General features: G+C 35.4%; 1 protein-coding gene across 3 annotated transcripts; it reads left to right on the top strand.

The window, feature by feature from the left end:
• Positions 1-3,517: 3,517 nt before the first annotated feature.
• LOC147626325 (ent-kaurene synthase CPS/KS, chloroplastic-like) lies at positions 3,518-13,337 on the top strand. 3 transcript variants are annotated; one of them, XM_086816457.1, is made up of 14 exons: positions 3,518-3,717; positions 4,002-4,096; positions 4,566-4,875; positions 5,126-5,309; positions 8,002-8,219; positions 9,370-9,490; positions 9,620-9,732; positions 10,165-10,391; positions 11,480-11,592; positions 11,687-11,785; positions 11,911-12,126; positions 12,233-12,371; positions 12,455-12,703; positions 12,905-13,337. In XM_086816457.1, exons 1-14 carry the CDS (start codon positions 3,546-3,548, stop codon positions 13,280-13,282), a joined length of 2,634 nt encoding a protein of 877 aa, XP_086672583.1. In that variant the 5' UTR covers positions 3,518-3,545; the 3' UTR covers positions 13,283-13,337. The 3 variants fall into 3 exon arrangements, with proteins under 3 accessions (XP_086672583.1, XP_086672582.1, XP_086672584.1); XM_086816456.1 differs by having other exon boundaries at positions 3,999-4,096; XM_086816458.1 differs by having other exon boundaries at positions 3,999-4,096; positions 13,125-13,317.
• The last annotated feature ends 614 nt before the right edge of the window (positions 13,338-13,951 follow it).

The following is a 13,951-nucleotide window of genomic DNA, read 5'->3' as shown; positions in this document are numbered from 1 at the left end:
AAACATCCCCAACCCTTTTGGACTGAATTTGTGTTTAACACCCCGTAGGCAGAAAATTGTCAAAATTGTCTCCACTTTCTATCCACTCCTTCCGTTTGCATTGGCAATGCCTTGGAACCATTCAAAAGCATGCAACACATCAATTTGCATCTTTGGGCATCCAAATCTAACCCCAAGTGCTATGCATATGTGCTTTTTGCCAAAAAAAATGACGGCATCTCTTTTGTATTTGCAATGAAATCTCAATGTAAACTCAAATGAATTTCAATTGCAATGCTATATCCATTGTTTGCCAAAACTTTGCCCTACCAAAATACATCAATTGACAACTCTTGGAGGTCAATGTAGCGCGTTGAAGCTTGCTGATCTCCCGTCCAAGCTCTTCCAACCCCCTTACTCAAGTTTGAAATCCAAGAGCAAGGGTTTGGGCCATGTCTTTACCACCATTGTACGTAATCCCTTTAATGCATACCGCTTTTCCACGGCACTCACGGCATGGAAAGTTCAAGACACATCTCCTTGGCATCTTCTCCTTATTTCCAAGGTGTCTTCACCACATATCTAGCTTTCTACTTATGCTGTAAGAATCAAATGTAAGCAACATTAGTAAGTGATTAATGGCTATTAAGCTCCACTCACCACCACAAGAAAATGCGACTGCTCCACGGCATCCTCACGACCATAAAATCTCCAAGAAAATCCACCAATATCAAGCTCAAGTTGAAGCTTGTGCTTTCTTGAGGCTCTCCCAAGCTTAGGCAAGCTTCAATGTAAGATACAAGCTCCAAAATGAAGGAAAAAATGTGCATCACAGACTAGCGTCCTCACGTGCAAAAAACGACCATGAAATTCATCAATGGATATCTCTTTGTGAAGCTTTTAACATGCCAACTAAGATTGCAAGATGAAGGCACCATAGCTTAGAGAAATGAAGCAAAGATGAGGGAGAAAGAAGAAAACGTTTTTAGATTCGAAACACTAATCTTAATTAGTGAAAATTTTCCCCAATTTTGGTCCTAGGATTTGAAATTAGGTGCGGGTCACCCAAAATTTGGTCCACATAAAACCCATGGCCACAAAATCTTAGGAAGCAAACAACGAAAAGGAAATTAAACCATTCAAGGTCACCATATCCATCTTCTTGATCAAGAAAATCAAGAACATCAAGAAAATACAAAAATTTCAAGCGGACTATAAGAAAATTCGAGAAAATGGATCAAAAGCATGGCTCTGATATACCAATGAAAGAAAGGGACATCTAGATTAGCCTTGGATTAGCCTAGAGTAAGAGATTAGTGTATATTTAGAGAAAAGAGAGTAATGACTTGTATTTCATAGATTAACAAAAGTTAGCCCCAAATATGGCCTATTTGGTATATATACATGACCGCCCCTTTCACACTATCATAAGTGTTGTCCATGGGCATGGTCCATTGGCCTTGGGCCCATTATTCATGGATATGAGACCATTCACTTTGTTACACATTTTGGAAAAGGAATTATGCTTTTTTTAATTCCAAACCTTTTTTGTCCATGAGTCTCTACCATGGATCGACTAGTATCACAATGGTAGGATCATTTGCACATGCACAAAATATGTAGAAGAGTGTAAGGGTAGGCAAAGTAAACACAACATGTGTAAAACAATTTTCCAATTTGTTTGCCACTTGGAGCGAAACAATATAGGTCTAGGTAGTGTGGTCAAATAAACCAAGCCTTTGAGCACTTGTATCACAAAGTCTAGGGGTAGCAAAAATATTCATAATATTTTGGAATCAAGGCCCTTGCTTTATGTCACTATGTACAACTCTGGACATTCTCTTGATTTTGGACAAAGGTGCGTACCCAAATTTTGGAAGCCTACCTCTTCTAAGGTAGTAGGCTCTCTCACCTAAATGTTGGAAGCCTACACCTAATTCTGAGATAAAAGGCAGCTCTTACCCAAATGTTGAATACCTACATCTTCTAAGGTGGTAGAAGGCTCATAACCTTGGCCCAAGCTTCAAAAACAAAAGGAAAATTTGATAATAATTTGCCGAAAGCTCTCAAGATTTTAATAATAATTCAGGAAATTATTTGAGGAGTTCTTTTTCATTTAGAAAGCCATACAGTGCACGGCCTTTTCGTCGAGCCCTTATTTTTGGAAATGAAAAAAGCACCCTTTGAAATGTAATGGTATGCTTCATTCGATGCACATGGTTATTGAACCTCCCGTTGAAACTTGAATGGTGCTGTCAAGTCGTCGCTGTCACGCAACAGTTTACATGTCAAGAAGAACAATCAAAATAAAAAAGCTTCCTTCCGAAACTTCCTTTGAAATGTAAAAAAGCACCCTTTGAAATGTAATGGTGAGATGTGATGCTCCATTCAATACATAGCTATTGAACCTCCCATTGAAACTTGAATTGTCACGCAATAGTTTAGATGGGAAACTTTCTTTTGACGGATACGCAATTTTCAACCTTCACATCGTAGCCGTGAAAAACTCCAATGCAATTTTCAACCTTCCCATCGTAGCCGTGAAAAATGATCGAAATTCCAACATATGGCGCACGTTGTCCTGCGAAGAAATGAGTGCGAGGGAAAATGTGGGCTGAACTGGAAAAAAAAAAAAAACTCTGCCCAATGAGAAAAAAAAAGCTCATTAATAACCGCTAGTCAAAAAAGCTCATTAATTAACCTATTCCCCCGGTACGACGGTTGGCAGGCTTTAAATTTGGCACCTAAGTCTAGGTGCCATAGAAAATCTAGTGGCACTTTTGGCATCAACCATGGGTGCCAAAATGTCACCTTTGGCTAAAATTTTGAGTGCCCTTTTAATAACAAACCACTTTACTTTGAGTAATGAAAACATATTAGTTTTGTAAGTGCATTAAGCTTTCACAATTCAATAGACGTCTTCTCATCACACAAAATACATTATAGAAAGAGAATTTTTAAAGGCATCATAAATTATTGAAGACTTTCCATATTTATTATGTATTGTGTACTATATTATATATATTTACTATATTATATATATTATATAGGATATATACCGTGGTCACTTAGACCCCTAAGGCTAGGTGCCATTGGGCACTTCCCTTGTTTTTTCAAAGTGCCATGTTGGCACTTTTACCAGAAAACGAAGGTGCCATTTGGCACTTGAAATTGTGAAAGGCTTCCGTAGGGGTGCCAAATTTAAAGCCTGATGGTTGGTTTGTTTTTTTGTTTTTCTTCTGTTCATTTTCTTCTTTTTTCTTTCTTTTTTTTTTCTTTTTTTGGAAAATCGCCAATTGGAACCTTCACATCGTAGCCGTGAAAAATGCAATTTTGGCGCACGTTGTCCTGCGAAGAAATAAATGTGGGCTGAACTGGGAAAAACTCATTAATAACCGCTAGCTCATTACGATGGTTGGTTTGTTTTTTTTGTTTTTCTTCTGTTCATTTTCTTCTTTTTTCTTTTTTTCTTTTTTTCTTTTTTTGGAAAATCGCCAATTAGAACCTATTTATACACGCCGGGCCTGCAGAGCAAAGAGAGAAGTCATTTGAAACAAGAAACGGCCATGGCTTCTCTCGCTCTTCCCTGTTTCTTTGTCATCCAGAAACCCGTCAATAATTATATTCTGTCCCAGCTGTATCAAAAACGTCCCTGCATGCGCCCCGCTCTCATCGTACCGCTTCGCTCTACACGGAAATCGGCTGATCACCCCATCCTGCTACACGCAGCTGCCTGCGGTCTCTCTCTCTCTCTCTCTCTCTCTCTCTCAAATACATTTATGCTTTCAATAGTTACTCCATTCTGACACGAAATGTCTTGTAAACATTTGCATATTTCCACAAACTGCTTTTTATTCACTATCTTCCATCAATTTATAATACATATTAAATAAGCGAGCTATATAGCAGTTCAGCCCAGTTAAATTACGTATCCACCAATCAAACTTATATTACAAACTGTTTTACCTATCCTTCTTCATCAATGGCTCGACATTTATCTACTTTTTTGTGTGCTGTAGCAGCTACTAGCAGTGACAACCCCACTACCACCTCATTGTATTACAAGGAAGATGAAGCCAATGTTCCAGCTCCTCATGTTGAAGATGATCTTACAAAGGTACTTATTATGTGATCACTGGGTTTTCTAATATTGTGATCAATTGTAGATGCTCCTAACGTGATCATTAATTACTTGTTATTGTAACAATTAGTAGCCTTTTAGTGCTAGATGAAAACCTTTTATTATGCAACCTTCTACTATCATCTATGATGTTGTCGATCTCTTTCAAATCGATCTTTAAAGTAAAGGAGTTGGCAGGCTTATTTTTTTCCATGTTAAAAGACATTCCATTTTTTTGGTGCTTCTTTCTTCCCTTTAGGTCAAACCCTTAAATGTTTTTTTTTGGTTCTTTGGTCGATTCCATTGTTAGGGTGTTTACTTTTCCAATTTTGCTAGTATGTGTATAAGTGGACTATAATCTTGGTGCTTCTTTTATATTGAGCTAACCAGTTTCTATAACATGCCTACTATATCTTCATGTGATGAGGAATTTGGATTTTTAAATTCCCTTTTTGACAAAACACAGGTGGCACAACATAGTGGAGGGCAGATGCAAGAATGGATTGACACAATCAAAGGGATGTTTTGCTCAATGAGCCTTGGGGAGATATCCGTTTCTGCATATGACACTGCTTGGGTGGCCTTGGTGCCTTCCTTAAATGATTCAAGGTGTCCTCAATTCCCAAAGACACTTGATTGGATTATCAAAAACCAACTTCCAGATGGTTCTTGGGGATACAAAGAACTCTTCCTTACCTATGATAGAGTTTCTAGCACACTTGCTTGCTTAGTGGCTTTGAAAACATGGAACCTGGGCCACGATAACATCCAAAGAGGTACGTTTTTTGCATCACAAGACTTATTAGTTGTGGGATTACTATATAATCAAATGCCATATATGTCGAAACTCACATGCTACATGCTTTATAATTGTCAAGTTTCTCACCCCTTTACCTATGTTACCCAAAATTATAGTATTTCTTTTGATTTCCTTGCCATGATTTGATGTTATCATATGGCCTCTTCTAATGCTACTTCATGTTAAGATATTCTGCATTGAAGGTCCTTGTTGCTTGTGTTCCTAAGGTGTGGAGTTCGTACACAAACATTTAACAAAAACAGAAGCAAATGTGGAGGATCATATGCCCATTGGATTTGAGGTGGTCTTTCCTGCAATATTGGATGCTGCAAGAGAACTAGGCCTAGATCTTCCTTACGATTCACCCTTGGTGATAAAAACTAGGGTAGAGTACGAAAAGAAGATCAAAAGGTATATTTTCTTTAGATCATACACTCTTACTCCTTATAATAGTTTCAAATCTTTAAAATGAGTGTAAATGGAGTGCTTTATAACTTTGTTAAGTAAAATCAACATTAAACATTATCAAAAGGATAACTCTAAGGTAGTGAACACATACATGATCATATTGAACATTAAACAATAGCATTAGAATAGCTTTAAGGTGGTTACCATTGATTGAAAAGTTAAAGGGTGCTTTATAATTTTGTTTAAGTGAATAAATACTATTATTATAAGTCCTTTAAGAAACTTCAATCTTGTAATTTTATTAGAAGTCCTCTAACAAACTTGAATCTTGTACTTTTAGTGTGTCCTCAAACTAACCACATTGCGGCATGAGAATTGGCTTGAAGTCTACATAATTGCTTCATGATGGTAGGGAGAAAAAAGATGTCAAAAAAAGTACACAAAATAAAGTCAATTTCCAACATTAGCAAATTTGTTTTGTTAAGGTGAGAATTAAAATTACAAGGTTTACTTTCATACTATGATAGTATCAACATAATAAACCTTTTGATTGTTCTTATGATAAAAGGCACAAAGACTAAAGAGATCTTAACGTACTCTTGTAATAAAAGACACAAAGATTAATCTTGTGTTAAAGGCACCAAGAGGAAAGGGATCTCAGAGTTGTCTTGTGATAAAAGGAATGGTGAGTATAGAGATTTAAATCTTTTAAAAAAAGGAAGTTATGGAAAACTTTACTTTTTGTAGGGAAAGGGATGTTTGAACCCCAATGGAACACTACAAGTTTCGTAAAGATACCAATCTCTAAGTTTTAAATGCATGAAAAAGTAGGTTAGAAACTATAAAGGACAGGCTTATGGTGATATACCTCCCATCAATGATTTTATATTCACGTGATCACAATGTTTTTTCTGTAAATAACATGTGTTAACATGTTAACATGTTCCCAAAAAAGCCGGTGGGAGGTTCCTTGGTAACCAGCTAAAATCCCGCCGAGATTTTTGCAATACCCGACGGTCCTGCCGGGAATTTTAAAACCCCGGCGGGCCCGCCGGGGTCGTCATTTAGCCCGGCGGGCTACATTTTTGTATATATATGGGCTCGGGGGGCCCTTTGGGAGTTCATTGCTGACAGTTCATCGCCCTTGGTCGCAATGCGCGGTAGGATGTGGGTGGTCCGCCACACGAGGGGTGTGTGTGTGTAAGGCCATTCTTCGGAATGGTGCTTATCATGGGGCACATAGTCGGTAACGCGGCTGGTTTGTGTCCTATGGTAAGCATGGCACGCCGTAGTGGTACTAGTCGGTAACGCGGCAAGCATAGTATCGTTATGGCGATGTCACCTTTCCTTCCCTTCCCTTTGTCAAATGCGAGCATATGGTCGGTAACGCGGCTAGTGTATGTCCGTATCCTATTCATATTCCCATAGATTCGGGCGGCATTTTGTCATTAATGCGGCAAGTTGGTGTCGTCCGCTAGTGTATATATTGTTTTTTGCATATTGCGGCATTTGATCGTTAACGCGGTCGGAAAAATGTCGTAAATTTGCTTCATGCGGCTTGTATTGTTTTTATTGTGTGTGATCCATGCAATTCTTGGTTGGTAATGCGACATGAGTATTTCATGGATCAAAAGTTTAATTTCATGATGTCGTGACTCGTAAAAATGGTTATCTCTCTCTCTCTCTCTCTCTTCCTCCCCCCTCTCTCTCTCTCTCTCATGATACACTTCACAACTCTCTCTCTCTCTCTCGATACACTTCACAACTCTCTCTCTCTCTCTCTCTCTCTCTCTCTCTCTCTCTCTCATGATACACTTCACAACTCTCTCTCTCTCTCTCTCTCTCTCTCTCTCTCTCTCTCTCTCTGTGTCGTCACGATAGGTGTGTAGATGAGGAGTTCTTTTTTTTTTCTCTTAAAATATACATAATCCCTAATAAATTACCTTTTCTCTCTCTATTTTCTTAAAATATAAAACAATACTAAACATTATTTTCCTCTCTTTAGGAACTCACAAAACTATTGAAAATGCCATCTAATGTTCCCTCTCTCTCTATCTGTCACGACTCTCTCTCTCTTCCTCCCCCCCTCTCTCTCTCTCTCATGATACACTTCACAACTCTCTCTCTCTCTTGATACACTTCACAACTCTCTCTCTCTCTCTCTCATCATACACTTCACAACTAACAAATGAATTTTTTTTTTCCTACGGTATCTATACTTTTTGTATAAACCCTTACATATATGGAGTTCCTTTTTGTATCTAAACTAATAGGGGAGAAAAGGTCCTCGAGTAGGAATATTTCTCCCTATCCAATTCTTATCTCCTATTGAGATATAAAATTGGTGTCAAAGAGAAAACATTTTTACTATTCAAAAGAAACACTAGATTCCAATATTACGACTAGTCTATAAAGAAATAAATGTTCCTATTTACAATTATTCTATAAAGGTAAGGTGGCTTCAAATAAACAAGACTAGATCCTACATTTTCCAATTGTACTAAATGTGAAGTTTAGCACCATCATTGAGGGTCACTTTTGGTACCCAGTAGTACAATTAGTACTATAGTAGTACACAAATTAACCTTTGTATTTTATTACTACTATATTTTCCTTTACTCATGACATCAAATTTTGTGCTTTGATACTACTATATTCTACTTGACATCATTCTATGTTTTGTTGTTCAATGCAGTATTCCAATGGGGCTACTCCATAGTCGCCCAACCACCCTTCTATACTCTTTAGAGGGACTTCAAAACTTGGTGGATTGGAAAAGGCTTTTGAAGTTCCAAACAAAAAATGGATCTTTTCTATTGTCACCATCCTCTACTGCGTGTGCTCTCAAGTACACGGGTGACAAGAAATGCCTCGATTATTTGAATTTGGTATTGGAAAAATTTGATAATGCAGGTAAAAAAAATACATATATATAATGTATATACATATACATACATAGGTGTATATATATATATATATTGTGTGTGTGTGTGTGTGTGTGCATGCACACATGCATGTTTGATATGTGTAGTACCCCCCCCGCCCACACACACACACACACGCACGCACGCACATACATGCATGCATGTGCACATTCTAACCTATATTCATTTATGTATATAATACATATGTACATATATATTAGACACATACGTATAATATATAGGTACACATACCTATATTGATTTATGCATATAATATATATATATATATATATGTATGTATGTATTTATGTGTGTGTGTGTGTATGTATATGTATGTATATATGTGTATATAATATAGATACAGACATGCATGCATGTGCACATTCTAACCTATATTCATTTATGTATATAATACATATGTACATATATATTAGACACATACATATAATATATAGGTACACATACCTATATTGATTTATGCATATAATATATATATATATATATATATGTATTTATGTGTGTGTGTGTATGTATATGTATGTAAATAAGTGTATATAATATAGATACAGACATATATATTAAATGTATACACAAACATTACAGCAGCTGTACATATATACATACACATACACACATATAGTTACTTACACAAATAGTACATGCATGTATGCACTCGCATGTACCTACACATATAGTATGCTTGCACGTTCACACGTAACCTATGCTAGTGGTAGGCATTAATTACATTGATTTTGTTCACAGTGTAACTTAGTTTCCTAGCTGATTTCACAAGATTGACCTTTTCCATGATCTTATAACTAATATAGCAAATGAGATCTATTCAGCTTGCTATAAATGTATTTCTTACTAGATTATTATTGACGTCTGAAATCAAATAATTTCTATTGATTTTATGTTTTCTGTAATGTGTAATTTTGAGAAAATATACCAATATATGAGATAAAGCAAGGAGCTAACAGAGACCAGTACAATTTAAATGAAGCAGCATAGATTGTCCAAAATATAAGCCAAGAATATTATTATATACTATATTCAAGATGTGGATTGCATGATTATATTATTAGTTAGTAATAAAATTTCACTGCCGGTTGATAATTATAACAATAATATATATGTAGTACCAAATGTGTATCCGGTGGACTTGTTTGAGCACATGTGGATGGTAGACCGGTTGGAGAGGCTTGGGATATCAAGATACTTCAAGAGCGAGATTAAGAAGTGCTTGGACTATGTGTATAAGTGAGTAAGATATGCTCTAGCAAAGAGATTCCAACTTAAGTCCCACTCAAAACTAGTTCTAAAAAAGATTTAAACATGAAAAAATGGTGTTTCGTAATTATTTTTCTAGTTTTCATCATGAAATAATAGGTATTGGACAGACAATGGGATGGCATGGGCTAGCGACTCAAATGTCTATGATGTAGATGACACCGCAATGGGATTTCGCTTGCTCCGCTTGCATGGCTATGATGTCTCTCCAGGTACTATTAAAGTATTATTATCATCATCAGACAGACTTAATAATATTATCGAAGCAAATTATCATTTATCACAATTATAGAGTTAATCATGACTAGATCACCAATACTAGGATAGATTTATTTCTAAGAATTATTCAACACAACATATAATTTTTATTGTCTTGTTGACGAATTTATGAAGCCAAATCATTGTATCCAGCTCAACAACTACTAGAATGCTTCAAGTCCTTCCCCCCCCCCTTTTGTCTTGCACTTTGAATTTCCATTATTTTTATTTATATTCAAACAATGAAAACTTTTTTAAAAAAATATTCAAACAAGCAAAGAGACCAGCACTCCCCCCCCCCAACAACAACACAACCCACACACATAATATAGCAAAACATGTGAGAACATAACATCTTTTATGTAATTTCTGCATGTCTCATGTAGAGGTCTTCTGCCATTTCAAGAAAGGTGATGAGTTCTTTTGCTTCGAGGGGCAAACAAGCCAAGCTCTAACTGGGATGTACAACCTCTATCGAGCCTCCCACACTATGCTACCTGGAGAATCTATTCTACATGAAATCAATACCTTCACCAAATCCTTCCTTCTCAATAAACAAAAGAAGAATGAGATCCAAGATAAATGGATCATTTCTAAGGGCCTCAAAGGCGAGGTACACAAGAGCTCTTAAACAACTCTTTATCTATTTAAATGGTGTTTATCAAGCAAAATGGGTGTTTAAAAGGCATCATTGAAGTCCTAAACCACATGCATTATATTCTTGAAGTGTCACCCAAAAATTTTATTCATAGTTGTTGGGCTACATGAAGTAGGATCGATGCAAAGTTTTTTTTTATAGGCTCCTAGTGATTCCTCCTTAATCATGCCGTTATTTTGAAGACTATGTTCCTTTTAACCCTTACTTTCATAGGTAAAACCTTCAGCCAACATGGGTAAGCCCTCCAACAGACATATTGCCTTTATTTTGAAGACTATATTATTATTTTAACCTTCTTTTCAAGGGTAAACCTAGGTGTGGGTTAAAGGGTACTAAACCCTTAAACCTAGGTTGGCTACTGACACTTCCACATGTCCTATACCATCAACCACTCCTATCAGTTAACCTTATCACTTCCTTATTCTAAATCCTTTAACCCACATGGGATGATAGCACTTTTCAAAAGTCCTTACCATCAACTCATGTTATCACTTTTTCATATGTAACCTCATCATCCCTATTGCATTCTTATCCTTCACCCCTCATTGTTTCTTTAAAACTCTCACCAATGTAAGATTATAGACACATATATTCATTTACATCTCAAATTTCATCCAGTCTATCCACCTCTTAAGATCCTTTAGTGTATAAAATAAATAAGAGTCCACATTTTTAGAGACACTTTAACATCTTGAAGAATTTCGTAAATTATATGCATGTTTTGTTTCCTTCCACATCTTAGATATCTATTGGATATGTTTGTCTTACATGGCAATCCTTAAGTGCACAGAGTCACATATGATGTTGCAAATATCTAATTCTACCCCTCAGGATGCGGCAAGGTTCTAGTTACAAGAAAATTTCAAAATATCTTTTAAAGAATTGAGTATCCACCTCGTTGAGGTACTGTGTAATGGATGAGAATCTCTTGAGTAAAAATTATAATAACTCATGGGCATATTCTGCCTTAAAACACAAGAAAGGTTATTGTTTTTTATTCCAATTGAGAAACCCCAAAATTCTATATGTGGATGTGATGGTAGGTAGAATATGCCTTAAATCATCCATGGTATCAAAGTCTTCCGCGCATTGAAGCACGACACTATATTGATCAGTATGGAGTGGATGACATATGGATTGGAAAATCACTATACAAGTAAGATCATTGTTGATTTGTTGGATTTATTAAATAGAACACTTAAAATTACAATGCATTCAACTGATTCTTGAAAGTTATGTGACATGCACAGGATGTTTTATGTTAATAATGAAACCTTCTTAAATCTAGCTAAAGCAGACTATAACTTGTGCCAATCGTTTCATCAAAAGGAGCTTACAAAAGTCTTGAGGTGACTACTTTTTGTAAATAAAATCCTATCCTTTTATACATTATTCTCATCAGCCTTGCATGCATAATGAGTGTATACTCGAAAAGGAATATGACTCTAGCACACTTTTTTATGTGATTTTGTAGGTGGAACAAGGAATGCCAATTTGATCAGCTTAAGTTCTCACGACAAAAGACCGTAGAGTGTTTTTTCTCTGTAGCATCCACACTTTTTGAACCAAATTATTCACTTGCTAGAGTTGTGTGGACAATGTGTTGTGTTCTTACAATAGTTATTGATGACTTCTTTGATGTGAAAGGCTCTTTAATAGAGCTTACCATCTTTTTAGATGCAGTAAAAAGGTATATTTTTGTCTTAAAACAATATACAGCTAGTACATGAAATATATATCCTTGATGAACAACTCTTTTCTATAGATGGAATCATAAAACTTTGTTTTGCTTACAGTTGGGATCCTAAACTAGCCAAAAACTTCTCCCAAGAAATGAAGATATTATTCATGGGTCTATACAACACAGTGAACAATGTTAGTCAAGAGGCTTTTGTAGCTCAAGGACGCGATATTACCTCTCACTTAAGGCACTCTGTAAGTCAAATTTTAATTCTTTAACTTTCTTTAAAAAATTTCCTTTACATATACTTATGTTATCATTGTATGCAATGTTATAGTGGGTAAGATGGCTCACCTCTTTACTGGTTGAAGCAAAATGGAAGTTTTCTAATCGCTCTCCACCATCACTTCAAGAATACATGGAAAATGCAACAACATCAATAGGAATAGAGCTAGTAGTGGAGCCCACTATATTATTCATGGGTGAAATGCTATCAGAAGAGGATGTCATGCATGAGGATTATTTTGTCATTATGGATTTACTAAACAAAGTGGGACGGCTTAATAATGACATTCAAGGTTGGAAGGTAAGTAATCTTAATAATAGAAATTATAAAATTATAAAGTTCACATAAATAACCATTGAAACATCTAAAAAAATCATAAGAGTTTATATGCTTTATCATAGAAATGCTACATGGGATTTGCATTTTTTTAGAAATATATACTTGAGAGATACACTGCATGTGACAAATGTTGATTCATAAACCATTCTTGTCTTTATGCAGAGAGAAAATAGTCAAGGAAAGTGGTCAGGTGTGACCGTTTATTTAAAAGAAAATCCCAAGGCCATAGAGGAGGATGCAATAAATTATTTGAAGTCCTCAAAAAAACATGCCATGTTATTATTAGTCAAAGAGTACTTAAGAGATACAAATCTTCCAAGACAATGCAAACAAGTCCACCTGAATATGGCTAAGATATTGAACTTTTTTTATGCCAAAACAGATGGATTATCATCAATCACTGAGATGGCTCAATATGGCGAAATAGATGGATTATCATCAATCACTGAGATGGCTCAATATGGCAAAACAGATGGATTATCATCAATCATTGAGATGGCTGAATATGTCAAAACTACACTTTACACAACAATATCTTGATATATAGGCACATATAGCTCTTTGTAAAATTATATCTATCGTACCTTCTAAGCTAGGTCTAGTTATAAATGAGCTCTACAAAGGGAAGAGAATATTATTTGAACTCTCCGTCATCATTTTTTTAAAATAGTTTTACCACAGTATAATAGAGTACCATGAGGAAGCATCTAGATGTTTTAGATACACTTTCTCTATACTCGAAAATAGTGCACAAGAGTAATCTTATCTAGTTTTTTATTTTTCAAAATGTAATTATAAAGACGTTTACGGTATAATATATATTAGAAAATCTTGAAAAAATAACTTTAAGAGAATATGTGAGAACTATAATTATAAAGACGTTTAAGGTATAATGTATATGAGAAACTCTTCAAAAATTATAAAGATGTATATGAGAAACTTTTAAGGTTTTGTATTTTGTGATTATAAAGCTATTAAAGGTATAATATACATGAGGAACTCTTCAAAATTCACTTTAAGAGAACATATGAAAAGTAAGAGAAATTTTCACTATAAGAGAATAGATGAGAAAACTATACGAAATTCTTACTACAAGAAAATGTATGAATACTACGTTTTTTTGCATGTCTCATTGGAGATAGGAAAAGTTTTGGGATGAATCATGGGTACTTAAATAAATCTTGAAGATAATTATTAAATAAACATATA

This window comes from Cibotium barometz, chromosome 22, assembly GCF_041138505.1.
Source record: "Cibotium barometz isolate CiBa-2024 chromosome 22, ASM4113850v1, whole genome shotgun sequence".
Classification (NCBI taxonomy): domain Eukaryota; kingdom Viridiplantae; phylum Streptophyta; class Polypodiopsida; order Cyatheales; family Cibotiaceae; genus Cibotium; species Cibotium barometz.
Note: the sequence above shows the minus strand (reverse complement) of the source record. Positions and strands in the feature narration are given on the sequence as shown.

Coding starts and splice junctions, on each gene's coding strand:
- LOC147626325 (XM_086816456.1), top strand. CDS start 3,546: ATGGCTTCTCTCGCTCTTCCCTGTTTCTTTGTCATCCAGAAACCCGTC. Junction 9,733..10,164: donor TGGCTATGATGTCTCTCCAG/GTACTATTAAAG, acceptor TGTCTCATGTAG/AGGTCTTCTGCCATTTCAAG. Junction 12,704..12,904: donor ATGACATTCAAGGTTGGAAG/GTAAGTAATCTT, acceptor GTCTTTATGCAG/AGAGAAAATAGTCAAGGAAA.